Consider the following 18,104-nt stretch of genomic DNA (forward strand, 5'->3'; position numbering starts at 1 on the left):
TCTGTCTTTTTTCTGTCTTTTTCTCAGAGTTGGCAGGTCCTGGTCGGAGGCCCAGTCCACCCCAGCTGGAGCTGAGGATGGTTCAAAGTAAAGCGGACATTGAAGACCCTGCTATAGTCACGGAGGCCACTGTCATATCCTAACATAACAAAGCCATAAGACTCATACTAACCCATAAATCTCTCAAATCCTGTATCTCGGTAAATCTCTCATCAGTGTAAACCTTGACCGTCATCTCCAAACTTCAACACCTCATCATCAAGACTCCTCAAACTCCTTTAGTATTGTAACCCCCTTTAGTCCCGTCACCCTTTACCTCTTTAAGTCCACAGTGTCCTGACCCTGTAAACCCCTTTACCTGTAACTCCTCCCACCCGAACCAGAGCCATGGATAGACAGAATATGTAGTCAGGTTTGACTGTGGCAGGGCCATAGTTTCCTCTTGTCTGACAAGAGATTTGTAAGAAAAGTTTTAAAGATTTTTATAATTTTAACTTCAAAGTTCAGCCGCATATGATATAAAAAAATAAGGGTAACAAGACGGATATCAGTAGGATTGGGTTTAAAGGGGAAATAGCTGTGCTTTCACTCTCTGTAAGTAGCGACACACACCACAACATACCTCTGGTAAATCAGAGGCTTTAGTTTTTTTTTTAATGCAGGATGGAAGATAAATATGGTAACATGACTTATCAGAGCTATGCTCACAAATCAGAGCCATAAAACTGGCTCTACTTGGCTTTATTGTCTTTTAAGTAACAAACGGCTTTTATACTTTGACAGTTGCTCTCTTTATGACGCCCTCCACATCATTTGCTCAGTAGCATGATTGCAGCACTGTGACTGCTGGTACTGGAAAGCCTGGCTGACACTACATGATTCTGTACCCCAATTCGTCCATCCCTACAATCAGTGGAGGAATCTGGTCTGGGACCGAGGTCGGCAGATCAATCTTAAGCCCCATGATCATCTCACAGACTCGTTAGAGCTGCCCCAATCATTTTTAAATGTTTCTTATATTTATCGGGATGATTATGTCACTAATTTTCACAATATTAAAGAGAGCTGTCCACGAGGGACTGGAAATGATCAGTTATCAGAGATGATTGGCCGTTGAACCTGTCGATGGATATTAAAACTGACTAGGGGTTAGAAACAATACATTGAATTTCTCACCTCCCATGTTTTAGAGACCACTTCTTCGTCCAGGTGCGTTTATTCTTCCTTTTCCTTTCCTCATGAGACGACGGAGGATCACGTGTGTGTAGATCAATCTTGATAAAATCCTGTAGCGTCTGCTGGCCATTGTTTTCCAATTGTGTGGTGTGTGTGTGTTTAAGATTTAAGAAAAGATAATCTGTGATGATTCTCTTCATGTGTGTGATACAACGCGATTTCAGAATCTAAGATTTTTAAAATCCTGTAGTGTGAGCCAAGTTTAAGACTAGCACTGCTTATCCATGGCTCTGTCCCAGTTTTTCAACCCCCTCCCTGTCTTACAGCAGTGATGTAATGGTGACCAAGTCAAACCCTGAGACCCCCTGAAAATAAAACAAAGGAAAAAAAACGCACAATGTATAGTTGATGTATAGATGTTGTACTATAACTGTATTGGACCATCTGTATGATATCTTCTATCGGATCTGTCTGTTGGATCATTGTGTTGATGCTACTGTACTATAGACCACACGCACTACAATATCACTTAAAACAGAGACTTCTGGGCTGCTTCTGGCACTCCTGGAGGCTCGGCTAGCTCCAGTCTGTGTCACTTTACTAGTATTAGATCAATGTTTAATAGTCATAGTATATAGTTGAATCTTAATCATCCCAAAATAAAGATAACTTAGCAACCTGAGCTGTCTGAGCTGCCATGGTAGATTTAACTTCTACTTGACCAACCAGAAAAATTGGCTGCCTGAGTGCCAGAACCAGCCCACATCATGCCGGACGGTTCCCGGCCAAGCTCTGGCCCAGAACCCTGTATCAGAGAGATGTGCCACTGGATTTACTGGAAGCCTCAAGAGGTCATTAGAGACTCTCCCAATTCTCCCACGTCCAGTAGCAGCTCTGTGAACATTTTATCATAAGAATGACTTTTTGATTCACTTCACACTCCTCTGAAATCACAAGTAAAGATTGTAAAAGGAAGCCAGAAAAAAAGATTACAGGATAAGAGATCTCAAGTGGATGGACTGAAACATTTTTTGTAAAAGATGTTTGCCCTATTAGCAGAGCAAGAAACGAGTGAGCTAATTTAGAATTTTTATTTTAGAAATAGTTTGTCAGAGTGCTACCCTCTAATTCCCAGAGCTCATTATGAATATGTTTTCTATGATAAGTCGTTAAAAAGCCACGTCTATAGAAATTCAAATAGCAATAATAGAAAGGGTCAAATCCACAAATTGAAGAAAATGTTACCATGAAAGGTTAGGTTTTGCACAATGATGTGATAATTGATCAGTCCACCTTTAATAATTTCCCCATTCATGTATGCAAAAAGTTTCACTACAGGCTACCCAACCAGTTAACGAAACGTGCTAGTTAATTGATCTAAGATTTCTGGCTTCTCCGGTTATGTCAGTAAGAATTCCAGTCACCATGAGACTAAGGTTATGTTGTGAGGCATCTGAGTGTTCAGGTGTCCACAGTGGAGTGTGAAGACAAAAGGTAGCTGGTCATGAGCTGGTCTACATGGCATGTGCCTTAGCCCGTAGAGCTATCAGTATTAATAAAATAAACTACAGAAAGATATTGACACCATGATCTCTTTCTTACAGATGTTTGACAAATAAGATGTCATAAAACTTCACAAAACAAAGATTTGGAGGATCCAAACTGAATACTTGGAGGCTTAAAAATAATTTTAATCCAGGTTGTTTCAGTGTCACAGCTGATCTGGATGGAAGGTTCTGGGCAGGCCAGTGTAATTCTGTACTGCTGTTGTTTCTCTATGGACTGTACTGTGATACTGCCTTAGGACCTCACATTTTAACACCATAACAGCGCTCACTGAGGGAGAGGAGGGGTGGAAGGAAACGTGACGTCTTAAATGTGTATGTACTTTCTCACTGCAAAATATTGCTCCACAGTGTGCCGACGTGGAAGGAATAAGATTCCTTATGTTCTACTTCTATGTTACGAACTATGAAATATTTTACATTCCAAGTCCACGTTTGATTTAATTACTCTATAAATCAAAGAAAAAAAGATAATTTTACCATCCCTGCTTCCCTTAAATTGCTTTTTTCCTGTTTGAGGATCTAACAGTCAAACATGCAACAAACAATGTTTTCTAGTTTGGATCCAGCAAACCTAAATCAATTTAGACAGCTAATCAAAGTTTTGTCTGTCAACTTCTATTTATCAGCTTTTTAAATTATTTTTCTCACTTTGTCCGGCACCTTTTGTAGAACAGAAACTTGAGAGTCATGTGGAAACACCTCTTGGGCTAACAGGGGAAAATAGCCGTCTCATTTTGAAGTTGCAGAGTGGATTTTTGTACTGGTGTAAGTGTATTTTGCCACTGTAGCACTGATTGTTATATCAATAACAGACGGCTGTGTCTGTGTGCTTGGCCAACCAGCTTTATGCTCCGCTATGATCAACATGTGCACTTTCCAATCCTCTGCTTCCTGCTAACAAACCAGTCCGCTGTGTTATTGGGTCAAAAATATGTCTCTGTGTTTGTGTCTGTGTGTGTTGTGTGTGAGAGGGTGTGTGTACATTTGTATGTATATAACTGTCCTTTATGGTCACAGGGTTTTGTGTGTATGTGTGCGCATGTGAGAGGAGGAGGATAAAAGAACAGACAGGAATCGTGCACAGGAGGAGGGGAGGTATGTTCAAGAGGACAATCATTCTGTGATGATATGCAGTTTTGGATGACCTTATTCCCCCTCATCTGTTCAAGAACAGACGATTGTTTTGCTGTGGACTTGTCGAAGAGGGGGATTGAACCATTCATAATTTTTTCCTTGATGCCTCACATCTCCTCTTTCTCTGCCTCCCCCTCTGGCCACCATATGCAAATCCTGCAGTGCCACTCATTGTGTCTGCCGCAAACAGTTTTTAAACTAAAGCCTTGCTCTGTCTGTGTCTGTGCGCACCTGTGTGGGTGTGGGTGTGTGTTTATGTGCTAGATGGTTAAACTTGTGCCTCCACTCCCCCTCCCACTGGCTTTACCAGATCATCACTCCAGTCCCTGCTTTTCTTGTGTCTGGTTCTAATCTTGCCTCTTCTTCCACTTGCTTGCTTTTTATTTTTTTTATTTTCAACATCCCCCCCCCGATAAAAGTTCATATTACTTGCCCTGCTTCACACCGTTATTAACTGCTAATCCTCTCCTGCTGCTGCTCACTAGTTCAGTAAAAACCATCCATGATCTAGATCTGGATGGAACAGCACCAGCTCTTTGTTGATTATTGGTGGAGAAAATAAAAAAAAAATATTTTCATCTGAAGTTCCAATCTGACCTGCAAAGGGAATGTGGTTTAGAAGTTTTAAAGCCTAACATTATCCATTCTGATATTAACTCTAACAGGGTTTTATTCGCTTTTGAAGCCAGCCTCTATTGTTCACTCTTTGAACTGCAGTTTTTTGCACTTCCACATTGGCTTTGTATTTTAATACCCGCAGTTTCTGCTTGGTTTTTATGAACTACTTCTCTAAAAAAAAGTAGGTTTGTCTCAACTCACAAAGGGCTGGTCCAACCTCGTTGGTAATTAAAACAATTGAAGGTAGATTGGCAGCAGAAAGTTTGTTGGTGCTGTCTGGAGAAGTGACATATTCTAATCACAGACTTCATATCATTTTGTTAGCTCTGTCTGAATTTATTTAATCCAGCCACTCATTTCTCTGTTTAGTTTTTAAGAAAGTAACAAGAGACCCAGCCCTCCCATATACGCGCTGCTCGTCATTCACCTCTCTTCCTCCCCTTACATCTTCTCTTCCTCTCTGTACATGTTAATGATCAGACCCATTTCCTCTCGTCACCCCTGTCTGTTTGGTTACTGAATACCGCCACTCAAAACTGCAACGGTCCAACCGCCTATGTCCGACAGTGTTCCCCTCCTCTCCTCCTAATCGAGAGCTTCATCTCTGCCATCTTGTTTTTTTATGTTCTTGGTGGCCAAAACAAAACGAGGAAATGTAATAATCATTGTTTGGTAACTGTTTTTAGTGCTATGTTTTTGGAGCGTTACGAGTATTTTCTAACATGTTACAATAAAAGATTGTAGTGTACAAATTCACATTTATAAAATATATATATATAGATATATATGAGAAATGTATGTTCTAATGCAATAAAGAGAGATTAAGAATTATGAAAGAGGGTCCCATCTGATTTTTATTATTCTTTTCTGTGAAATTGTTTGAGTGTTGGTTTGTCCAGATCCAACCACGCAACTTTGATTTCAACTTTAAAGCCACGAACAATCGTTAATCTATAAGTGAAATCATTTATGTTGATTGACTGATTTTTGTTCCTTTTGTATTATTTTCTTTGTCGCTAAATTTAACAAAGGGAAAAAAGTTTATTTTTACAGTATAAAAATGATTTGACTGACTGGCTCCCACAGTCCAAAAGAGCACGCTCATCAGGTTAATTGGTGATTCTAAATTTCCGGTATGTGTCTGTATGTGTGTGTGGGTGTGTGTGTGAAAGGTTGTCTGTCTCTATGTGGGGGCCTGTGATTGACTGGCGACTAGCCCAGGGTGTACACCACCTCTTGTCCTAAGACAGCTGGAAGAGACTCCAGCTACCCACAGCCCTGAACAGGATACTGGGAGAAAATAGTTTGATGAATGAGTTATGATTAGGCTGTAACTCCTGCTTTGTTTTGTTTTGTTTTTTTTTTTCTTCCTGAAAGTAACAGGACATACCTATAACCATCAAAAACCTCAAATCTCCTAGGGCAGCCTGAAAATGCATGCAAAAAGTTTCCAATTGAGGTTATTTAGGTCAATTTTTATTTGTTCTGTGAGAGCATGTGCAGCATAAATCAAAATAAAATAGGTTGTTTATTTCCTGTTTTAAGTTTTAGTCATTCAGAATATTCAGCACCATTACCCACAATGATTTATAAGAATGAAAACTTAGTGTGGAGGACATTTTAACTATTATTTAAATTATTAAAAAACCACAAACCCCTCATCAAACACATCTCAACAGGGAAAAAAAAATCTTAATTTCATGATACAGAGAAGCCACATTCCAGTTGTCGCCATACGTTGCTGTGAAATGGCCCTAGTGGGACTCCGTAGCAGAGCCTGTTTTGTTGACATTTTTCTCCATCAGCTGACTGCCATAAGTTAGCCGACCGGTTTACGGGCAACTCAACACAAACAAACCTTGTCTTGACATTGTTCTGTCTGCACTGCCCTCAAGCGCTTGCAGACCACAAACAGTCGACCTATTTTTAGATCCTCTGCAGCTCTTGATAAAGTTTATATTTTAACCAGCCGTCCACGGAGAGAGACAGAGTTACACTGACGTCACGGCGACTGTGGGTTAGCCAGTTCCTAGCCTGCCGAGCTAACTCCAGCTAACAGTGAGCTAACAGCTCAGTAAACTGATGTGAGGTGAAATCATGGAGGGGATTCTCTATAAATGGACCAATTACATGACAGGTGAGTCCCAAGTTCATTTGGTTGACCGAATAACAGCTAATATACCTAATTGACCAGCCGAGGACTCTCACTTATTTATGAACTGTACTCTTTTATTTAGCCAACAGTGGGGATTGTACGAAATTCTCCACTAACTGCTAAATATGAACGTTACCCCCGCAGCTATGAGCTAACATCTGTGAAACAGGGATGAGACGTGACGGCTACGGATGGTGTAATAAACTAGTTATGGTGTTTATTCTGGCTGTTTACTTTGTCACAATACTCCTCATCAAACATCACCAAGAGCTCAAAGATGTCATCAATATAAGAAAGGTACGACATCCTTTCACAAACAGTGCTTTTGATAACATCATATGCTCTTCAAGGTGTCACTGACAGCAAGACACAGATAAAGAGCCACATTACATATTGTGTGAAACAAAAAGAGACTCGTGACGTTTGATTTTAATGATGGCAGCTCTATAAATAATAGCAGTGGAGGACAAAACACTCAGACATGCTTATAACTCCGAGCATAACTGAGCCTGTCAGCTGTGAATGTGATGAGAGTCATGTGAACAGGCTGCTCTGATCAGGTGAAAACTCTCCTCCTTCTTATTGCTTGAGGAAGTTCAGCAGAGGACTGAACATTTTCATTGGAAGTTAAAAAGCTGTGATAGATGTGCATGGTTTATTGGAGGCATACAGCAGCTGAACTTGAATAACAAAGTGAAAAACAATAAACATTTGAGGAAGCATAAAGACAAACCACAACGGAAGACACAGTCTTAATCACAGTTGAGTTCCTGTAACAGATTAAAATGTTGTAAAATGATCTAAAAAATGGGAATGAAAGCATAGAAAAAGCAAAAGAAAAAAATGACAGGTAAAAATATGTAAATAAATAGTATTATTATGAAGTCATACTGTAGTTCCCTAGATATGCGCTGGTCTTTCAATAAGTTTTAATCACACCAAAAAATACATTTTTAAAGTGCAGACTTCAACAAATGTCACGTTTTCATTATTTACAGTTTGTTTCTCTCTTAAAAAAATGAGATACAAAAATTTAGACTATAACATATTATTTCCATTATTTACATATCCTTAACATTCTTTATTTCACAGATTTTCTTTTCTTAGGTTTATTTGAGATACATGCAGCAATAGAATTAGAGATAGAACAATATGGATTTTTTGGGGCCAATACCGATACTGATTATTAGTAGGCAAGGAGGCTGATAACAGATATTTGAAACGTATATTCATTTGCCGTCAAAGTGAAAGTATTGGTGTAAAAAACCATACAAATTCCAACACTTAACTGCAATCAAATGCCTTCAAGTATATGTTTATTTAACAGCTCCCAGGCTAAGCAGCATGTTTTATAAAGTTAAATGAAAACTTAAAAAAAATAGCTGAAGTTTTCTACAGTAAATAAAGTTTTTCAAAATTTGATTTGTAAATGCAACAAATCTGGACAGAATTGAGTTTGTGCTGCCTTTTACAGGCATGTGATGCAGTTGAATTAATTTTCTGTTTGGTTTTACACGACTGATTTTAAACGACCATCTAGAGCAGGGGTGGCCAACCTGTGGCTCACGAGCCGCATGTGGCTCTATGCCTTACAGTGTGCGGCTCTTCGATCCATTCACGAAAAAAAAAAAGTTATAAGTAATGGTGTGTCGATCAATCTAAACTATATATATATATATATATATATATATACATATATATATATATATATATATATATATATATATATATATATATATATATATATATATATATATATATATATATATATATGCCACCATTGGGATCAGTTGGGATTGATACTTAAGTTTCAGTTTCTCTTCTCTAGTACGAATTTCAACAAACACAGTAAATCTCGCTTTGAAAATTGGAAATGTATTGATTTTCATTTTATGTCATTTTGAATATGTGTAAGAGGAAGTGGTTTGTAAGACCCCGTGTGTGATGTGACTCCCCATAGTACCTCTGGAATTTTTGTGGCTCTTGGTCTCTGACTAGTTGGCCACCCCTGATCTAGGGCTTCCATAGTGAAGGCAGGGAGAAATTCTGTGCAGAGAAGCATCAGAGCTAAAACAGAGTTTTGAATGGGTTTCATATCGGCCGTCTGATTAAAAAAAAGGCAGATGCTAATATGCCCCAAAATGCCAAATATCGGCCCCGATAATCGGTCTATCCCTGTATAAAATGTATCAACATTATACTTTTTTTCTCACTGTATGGAGACACTTTTGAGGGAGAATCTGGATAAAAAGGGAATGCAGAGCCTAAATACTCTTTCTTTTTTGGGACATCTTTGATACATTTCGATGTCATTTTATGGCAGTGCCAAGTATTTGTGAGTTTTTTATGAGCTCATCCCAGTTCTGGAAGGTAAAAAAAAGTGGTTAGGTGGTTAATGCGTTTGACTAGTTCTCTGATGATGTAAAATGTATCTGTACTGCTCTATTCAACTCTAAATCTCCAACTAAAGACACATATATGTTACATGAGTTCTGGCTTTGTCTTCTGTCCTCAGGTTGGCAGCCGCGCTGGTTCGTCCTGGAGAATGGGGTCATCTCATACTACGACAGCGAGGATGACGTTGGTAAAGGAAGCAAAGGATCCATTAAGATGTCCGTGTGTGATATTAAAGGTTAGATCTCTTCTTCAGGTGCCTCACGTGTTGTATGTGTTTGTCACACAATAAATAAAAACATGTTTTTACAATCATATGTTCCAGTTCATCCGACAGACCCCACTCGTCTGGAGTTAATAATCCCTGGGGAACAGCATTTCTATGTCCGAGCAGTGAACGCTGCAGAGAGACAGAGGTGGCTGGTGGCTTTAGGCTCATCAAAAGCAGGAACACTTGACAGCCACAAACACAAAGGTAGACACAGTTTTTATTTAAGTTTATTCATTCACCAATGATTCAGGGCTACTTTTATTTTCAACATTCTGTAGGCTTTAAATGACATGTTTCTGTGTGTGTGTCACCAGGACCTGACTGTTTAAAGACAAAGATGTCTGAACTTCGGCTGTACTGTGACCTCCTCGTCCAGCAGGTCCAAACAATCCAATCACAGCACACAGCAGACACAGAGGCTCCGCCCACTTCAGAGGTTTACATTTTCTTTCTCTTGTCACACAGAACCTTTTTTTTTTTTTTTTTATGGTAAATGTTTGTCATAGTTGGGTCTGCAGCATTCACAGCCTTGTAAGCAACACCACTAAATGCTTAGTTTGGTCTAAAACCGGTTCAAAACCGTGCATTAGTTTGGCACATCAGGCAGAAAATCTAAAATCCGCTTTATGGTTTCATGCTTAAAAATGCTACTGTGTCAGGAAAATTGGGCCACTATTTTTTTGGCAAACAAGTAGAGAAACAAATCGCTCTGATGAGTAATTTCCTTTGTTTAAACAGCTGGAAATGGAACATAATAACAGTGAAACACTTTTGATGAGCTGACCTGTTGTGTGTTTGTGAAGCAGTGACAGATGGTTATGCTCTCTTTCTCCAGGCCTCTCTGCTCAGTGCAACATGTGCCACTTTCATCAGGACTCTCGAGGAGTGTATGAGCCTGGCTAACCAGAGTTTGACCCCTGACCTTCGCCCTCCTGAAAGGGTAATACCACGTCATCTTGTAAATTCAAGAATAATCAGTGTATAGAATGATTTTTTATTGACTGCTGCGACTTCATTTAGTTTTTTGTTCCTGCTATGAACTCCTCATTGATCTAAAACTATCTCCTTTTTTCAGTCACAGTAAACGCAGAGCTTTGATATGGCTCCAGCTACATTAGAGTTTTATTGTCAGTACTTTACATTAGAGATTTTTTATCCTACACTGCACATTATGTTACGCTCTGCTTACCATCAATCACCTGACGCCTGCTGGCTGAGATGAAGAACTCAGCATGAAAACAATCCCAACAATACCGATACCAAATCTAATTAAGCAGATGTGAATTGCACAATGATCCTCGGAAATACATGAGATGTCTGTGAATTGATTTTGAGTGGGGGTGACATTGTACTCTCCTTGAAGCCGTAGAAGGATATTTTTCAAAAAGTCATAATGAAATACAGTCAGGAAGCTGCAAAACGTCTGACATTGAAACATTTCATATCCTTGATTCTGACCTTTTGTTGTTTTCACACACACAGATGAAGAGGTCAATCAGCCACCCTGGAACGTACAGCTTTGACAGGTGAGCCTTCCTGTGAGTCTCTATGATGTGTTTCTACGCCATTGTACAGCGCTTTGAGCTGCTGTTGTGTTTGAAATGTGCTATGTAAATAAGCACCAGCCTGCCTCATTACAGAGTCCTGCCGCTGCTTATTAACAGTAATAACTTTATTTGTCTGGGAAAGAAGTCGCCAATAGTGGTTAACAAAACCGGAACAAATAATCCAAGCTGCCTGTGAGAATCTAATCAAGAAGACACAAGCAGAATAACAGTAACCAACCATAATTTAAATAAAACAGTAGAAGCAGCACTATAAAGTAAGAGCATGAACACAACGGTTTATATTTGATTCTGATAAGCTTAACTTTCTTTGAAATCTGATTCATTCTGACTTCAGTTCAACTTCAAACTATCATGCTAACCATATAGAATTAGCTGTGGCAAGTGCTCTAAGACTCTGGGGGTCAATGAGGCAGTGGGCTGGCCTGGACGCTGGGCTTCTGCATGATGATTGGATGATCTGTATGAGGCCGAATCCCTTTTTGATTGACAATGAAATAAGCCAGTCAGCCATCTTGGAAGTATAACCCTCCACCAGAGCATCTTCTGACTTGTACATTCAGTTGTTCTGGACTGATCTGGTGGCTTTATCGATCCCCAGCGAGTTTACCTTTCTTAAAAACGATGGGCATTGTGTTTAAAGATTCTCTCTTTTCACCAGTAAGCAGCTACAGCTACAGCTGTGGAGCTTCTCCCCCTGTCACTCACACTTACAGCCTGCAGGTGTAGAGAGGAGCTTCTCCTGTTTAAAGCGGCTCAAGTCTTAAACCCACAACACAATGGGCCAAGGCCGTTTAAGCAGTCTAGCTCTGCTGGCCATTGAGGACGCGGTCACACTGGCCATCCAAAACGTGCTTAAGCACAATTGCCCCCCTGTAGCGCCGATCCCCAGCTGGAGAGTACAGCCGGAGGTCACACTACCCCAATATGAACCAGACTTTAGGGTATCAGACACGCGCACAGCCCGCCTACGTCATCGTGACGCATTTGTTTACATGAAGCGCGATCTCATCAGAGTCAGCACAATGAGACAAAGAGAGCACTGCTACAACTTTAGAGACTTTTGGACTTATATTGAGTCGTTTTTGACCAACACAGCCCTCTAACACCCCCTCTTTGTTTAAAATGGTCGAGAGATGCGCTCGCGGTGATTATACGTGATGGATCGCACGCGCTGTCCGCGTGCTTGTGCTCGTGCATGAAGTAAACCGTGCTGAAGCCCACCTCTTCGAAGCGTGCCGAAGCACAGAAGGGAATCGTGCTTGAGCACGGTACAGTTGCGGTCACACTGGCCATTCCAAACGTGCTTTACGGCTGAAGCGTGGTTAGGCACGGCACGATTGGCCAGTGTGACCGCGTCCTGAGAGAAAACTGGTAAAATCCCAGGAAAATTACCTGGTTGGTACGACAGGGTCACAGATCATTTTCTTGAAAAGGAACAGAGGGTAGAATCTATGTTTAAATAAATAAACAAATTTATGATGTAGGCTGGAAAAAAATTAGCTTCCCCTCCTTTACTGACCAGCAGCTGCCACCGACAATTAGAGTTAAGTCCATATGTGCTACATAAACTTGCTTTGCCTAATTAACTGTAGTATCAGTCATGAACACCAGGAGGCGGCATTGCAATGTCTCAAACACCTCATACTTCATTACGTTTGGCAGTATAACCAGGTGAAACTGTCCTTTAATACTTTAATACAGCTTCAGCGTTAGAGATAAGGGATTACATAGCAAAGAATTTAAAAAACAACTCATCAGTTACACTTAACAGAGAAATCAAACTGGAGGAATTTGTATTCAGAATTTTATACCTTTAATTTCATATTGTCACATACCCCCTTCTCAAGCATGTTGACATGATTTTGTTTTCATAGTCTTTAGGGATAATTTGTTGAATATTAGAATATATAATATTTGAGGGGAAAGGTGATGGTGCTTTTGTTCTTTTTTCTTTCTTTCTTTTTTGGCTCCAGGTAAAGTTATGAAGTTTAGCATTAATGGGCAGAACGAAAGAGAGGTACTCGCTTCTTGGAATCAAAATATGCGGAGTGACAATGTGTATTTCTGCTGAAAATCAAAAAGACTGAATTTGTCTGGGGTCACATATTTGCTTGTGGGTTTGGGCTCTTTCAAAATAGGAAGATTTAATAAAATGTGATATCTAAAAAAATGATTTAGAAACTATCTGCTGTTTAAAAAAGTAAAAGTGTATATTTCAATGGGATACATATTTGAGGAACCAAACAGAAACACTAATTAATTTGTCAACAATTGTATTCACCCTCCACAGGTCAGGTGTGCTCAAGGAGTACTTGAGTGGAAGTCAGAGGTCGACTCAGCGCAGGAACCGGACATGCTCTGACAGCTCAGTGTATGATTCTGAACGTAAGACATTCTTGTTTTTTCCTGTTTTAATATTTAAGGTAAAAAAGAGGAACTGTATACCAGTAAGACGAGGATGGAGTGAACTTTGGTTCACCGACACTCCATGAGGGCGGTATCAATTTTAACTCTGAGATGTCACACCCAGCTTCTCCTCCGCATCATCTGTCTTCAGTTAACATAAACTGACTCAAGGAAGTTATGATACAGGTTTGTGTGTGTGTGTGTGTGTGTGTGTGTGTGTGTGTGTGTGTGTGTTTGTTCTAGGTGTGCTCCCTGGGCTTAATGGGGACTCATCCTCCATTCCTGAAGAAAGAGGAGGGGGCAGTGTGAGCCCAAAGACCACACCCACAGACACAGACACTGACCTGTCCATCTGAAGAACCTGCATTCATCCAAACCTGCTGGACTCTGTGAGAAACACACAACATCTCAAAGATGGATCCCACAGATAGTGACTGCGTTGGGTAACTTCATTAATCTGGGGATGAGTTCCACGTTTGACCTCCTCAGGTCCGTCCAATCGTGTGCTTTTCCCCTCAAGTCATCTGATTGCCAAATATGCACTTTGGAGTCATATCTGTGATTTTCTTTAGTCTCAACACACTGGAGAGAGACAGAGAGAGTGAAGACAGACCCGTCTGCTCGGGAACAGAGAGTAAAATTTATGACACTTCAACGGACCGAGAGGACAAGATGCATTTGTGTCATCAAGGGTGGACACAATCCTGGAGACTTAATGACTTCCTCAGTGGCAGGAGTGCGTTTGTGGTATAGGCAGCTCTATGGTGCAGTGTGTGTTTGAATAACCGTGAATCCTTTGGACTGTTTGGATGTTAGACTTGATCCTTCACTGTTCTTACTGGACCTGGAGATGAGAAAGTTTTAATTGTGGATGTTTTGAAGGAGGAAGTATCTCCTCACACAGCATTTTCTGCCTTTTCCACTCAGTCAGCATCTTTTTTTGTTTCTGTTCTTTAAATCTCACAAGAATCATCCACGTTCTTTGGTCAGGACTCTGAAAGCAAAGGCGTAAAAAAATCCTCTGACATCTTCTCTTCCTTTCAGAGGTGATTTTTGATAGAGTGCAGAGTGTAGCTCAAGATGAGACTGGACTTGTACTGATCAGCTGAGGCCACTTTTCTCCCTCACACACTGAGGAGTATAGGTTTTCAGATGCCAAAGATTGCACAAATGTAATTCTCTGCATTACATGTGCCATCTGTCTTGTTACAGCAAAGTTTTGACGGTCAAGCTGGTCGTTCTCATCCTTGATGGTGTCTGGGCATTAAAAACTGGCGTCAGAATGGCAGTTTAACCCGCAGCTCTTTACTCGAGGAGTTTCCACCTTCTTCTGCTTGTTTATCTTCTTGCACTTCAAAAGACAAGACTCAGATCTGCTCAGTCCCAAAGACCAGTTCGCTCCAAACAGCCAATCCAATCTTTGACCAAGCAAGATTTTTATGGATTGACTCTTGAGGTTCTACAAGTAAAACAAAGCGTGAAATGCGATTTGAGCAGGTCAAGCCTTATTGGTTATGATGCAACTTGATTTCTTTAGATGCATCTTGGTCTTCAGTCTCACAACATGCAACACGTCAAAGTTGCCAATCCACAGCAAACCATGACTTGATAATGACTTATACTGACAGCACGACTACAGCAAGTTAAAGTTAAAAGAGCAAACAGTTTGAGAACGGATCCGACAGAGAAATCAGATGTGCCTGCACTCCATTTAAGCCACTCTCAGACAGGTGTGAATGCTTTTGAGTTACTGCTTTTTAATGTTTATTGAGCCATTCGTTTTGTATTAATCCCAGCCACACAGGAAGCTGAAAAGACTGAAGTACGGTGGCCTAGAGGGCTCAACACACAGCAAACACGAATAGCCAAAACGCATAAAAACACTTCCATGAATTTGTTCATAAACGCTGCATCTGTGTTTATTTAACATGCACGTTTTTTTTAGTTGATGATCTCCTCAGTTAGCACATGCTCTGTGGAGTTTCAGTGTGTGGAGATCTCAGGGCCACGTGACGAAAGCGTTCAGACAAATGAAGTCAGTTCAGATTAAGCTTTTTGTGCACATGGCTGTGAGTGAATTTGTTATATTAGTTTGTTTTTTTCAGTTGGGGTTAGGGTTAACAGTGTTTGTTTGTTTGTTTCTCTATGCTGCCAAAGCTAACAACCCATTTTAGCGCCATTTCTTAAACTGCCTTTCCTGTTGTGTAGACACAATTTTAGGTTATTACCATGATCATATCTACACATCAACTTTTTCCAGTTAAAGTATTTTACTCAATTTATCATTTGCCAAAAAAAGCCAAGGTTAGCCTGCTAGCTGTGACTTAGTTTGCTGTATGGGGTGTTGATCAGTTAAATCTCATTGAAAGTCAGTAAAGTAGAGGTTTAATTTCAAAGCTGGTCAATGAGCAGGTCAACTTGGTGACTCTGGATGAATGAGCCAACATTATGAAGTTGTTTTGCTCCATTAGCTAGATCGCTTGCTTGTCAAGCTAATAAGTAGCTATCTTAGCCTTTACATACTGTTACCTGAACAGCATGGTTCCCTGTGACAGTGTTGAGGCTCCCTTTGAATCCTGTGTGTATTATAAATGGGAGAGTGGTGGAGCAACCGTTTCCCTTGACCCACGCTGGTTGATCTAAAATCCATTTTTGGTAAACAGTATGTAAGGGTTGAGCCACTAAAGTCAAAAGAATCAGGCCGTGATTCACCAAATGTTAGTTGCTTGTCCAAAGCAGTTTAACTCAATGATGAGTTTTGTTTTTGGATGAACTCATGTGTCTGTCTACTGTTGACAATAGACAGTGTTGCACCATGTCACCACTAACTCAACAAAGCAAATGTAACTAGTCACACTGTAGTTTTGTGACATGCTTTGCCACTTGGGCAAGCGCCAAAGACGTCATGAACACAAAGTCAATAATCCTGAGAATTTATGAGAGACGTCATCTGAACATGGAGTCAACATGCGTCTCATGCTTGGAAACAGATGAGCTGAGGATGAGGAAGTAACAACACAACACAGATTTCTCTGTTTTTAAAAAGCGTTGATGTACGAGAGGCACTTCAGAAGGAAAACCTCCGCCTGTAAAACCAACAATCGACGGGACAGTTCACTGCTCCTCAAATATCAGCCACATTCATCTGAAAGATCTTCTATTTTAACTGGTGTGATCAAAGTAGGGAATTAAGCCAAATGAAATTTCTCTACGACAAACTGCACCAAACACATTCAGAAACTTCCCCTTACAGAGCATCTGTGTGGTTGATATGCACTTTAGAGAGATGTTTAGTTGTCATTTTTGTCGGTACTCTGAATAAAAGGATACAGTGATGAAGGTCCTGTGGCCAGTAACTGTGGTGATGATTGTAAAACTGATGCTGAGAGAAAAAGAAACTTTATGTCAAGTGTCTTATTTTGAAAGGATGTTCTGCAGCAGCCTGTTACTGTGTAACAGTAAGAGTTCATAAACGCACAAAATACCTTTTCTCACTTTTACCAAAATGTTTGTTCAGTATTTATTGAAAATAAAATGAAAGTGTTCTCAGTTCCCCTTCACATTTGGTGAATACTGTGACAAAATGTTTCTCCAGAGGCGGCTGGTCGCTGTCAAGAGTTCAGTTTATGATCAGACAGCTCAGTGTTCAGTTTATGGTATCGAATCATTTGAGTTTAATCACATGAAACAGCACAGCAGAGCTTTGATTAATCTTTAAAAATAGATTCCATTTACCATGTTCAGACTTTTTCATTCAAGTCAGTGTGGACTACAGTGACGTGCATTACAATCTTACGTCAGTGGGCTTCGAGCATTTCCTGCAAAATGACGCCCCCAAATGTTTCACAGGTTTTCATCTTTTGAAGATGAGCTGCAAATGTTCAATTTTATGAATGTACAAAGCTTTTATCAATGATTTTGTTAAATATTCAATCCGTTGCAGATAATCCAATGAAAAACTGGAACCAGTCTATCATTTTAGAATCGATCTGTACTGGGTGAGCTGTTATCCTGTTTCTGAAGTGTATGCTAAGCTGACTCTTGCTATTTTAAGTTTGCATGTCAGAGTGGAAAGCCAAACTCAAAGTGTAAAATCTGCGTCACATGGTGTTGAAGGCGACAGCTGAAGCTGCTGATTTATGACTGACTCATATTTTCTTTTATGAAGTTTTTTTGATTGACAGCCAGTTGAGTTTTGGACAAACCAGCGCAGAGATTTTTCATGCCTTAAGTTTCTCTGCACAGAGTGATGTGGTTGTATCTGACTTTTTAATGTCTGAATAAAAGAATATTTTAAACTGAGGTGAACCTAAAGGTCTGTGTGTGTGTTTTAGTGTGTGTGACACTGAGCAACTTTGTCTGTACAGTGTATCTGATTGACAGCTGAATAAATCCAGCAGCTCTAACACTAGAGAGAGTTATGTCAGTTGGTGGGAGTTTGTGGAGCAGCCTGGAGGATGATCCCGCAGTGTGTTTACAGAGGGGGTGTGTGTGTCTTATCTGTGTCTTTTTCTTTCCGTCTTCGTCAATGCCGGGATCAGTGTGACCCTCTGTGTACTCTAGAAACGGTGTAAAACACACGTACGCACTCATGGGTTGGAACACTCATTTAAATGAACAAATGCAGGTGAGAGAAGGTGAGAGCGGGAAGTCGACCTGACAGTCGAGCTGCGTCCTGGAGCTGAAGAGGACAGAGAGGGGAAATGAGTAAGTGCATGTCCTTGACAAATTTTTCTTTAGTTGTAATTTGAGGTGATATTTCATGCTTACTGATAAACAAGATTACTTATTTATTTGGTACCAAATTAGTAGGC

The 18,104-nt window shown here is 40.2% G+C and overlaps 2 protein-coding genes across 2 annotated transcripts in view; both read left to right on the top strand.

The window, feature by feature from the left end:
• Positions 1-5,332, top strand: part of LOC141794937 (pyridoxal kinase-like) — a 35,437-nt gene extending 30,105 nt beyond the window's left edge. The window contains exon 11 of the mRNA XM_074675601.1: positions 28-5,332. Coding sequence (XP_074531702.1) covers positions 28-143 — 116 coding nt within the window. The 3' untranslated portion in view covers positions 144-5,332. The remainder of the gene's footprint in view (positions 1-27) is intronic.
• A 949-nt stretch (positions 5,333-6,281) lies between these two features.
• plekha3 (pleckstrin homology domain containing, family A (phosphoinositide binding specific) member 3) lies at positions 6,282-17,586 on the top strand. Its single transcript, XM_074676399.1, has 8 exons — positions 6,282-6,633; positions 9,167-9,283; positions 9,371-9,520; positions 9,631-9,752; positions 10,152-10,256; positions 10,799-10,842; positions 13,175-13,269; positions 13,534-17,586. The coding sequence occupies exons 1-8, from the start codon at positions 6,594-6,596 to the stop codon at positions 13,644-13,646; spliced, it is 786 nt and encodes a 261-aa protein (XP_074532500.1). The 5' UTR covers positions 6,282-6,593; the 3' UTR covers positions 13,647-17,586.
• The last annotated feature ends 518 nt before the right edge of the window (positions 17,587-18,104 follow it).

This window comes from Halichoeres trimaculatus, unplaced genomic scaffold, assembly GCF_033239565.1.
Source record: "Halichoeres trimaculatus isolate MK-OKI-2021-1 unplaced genomic scaffold, fHalTri1.1 fHalTri1_scaffold_8, whole genome shotgun sequence".
Taxonomy (NCBI): Eukaryota; Metazoa; Chordata; class Actinopteri; order Labriformes; family Labridae; genus Halichoeres; species Halichoeres trimaculatus.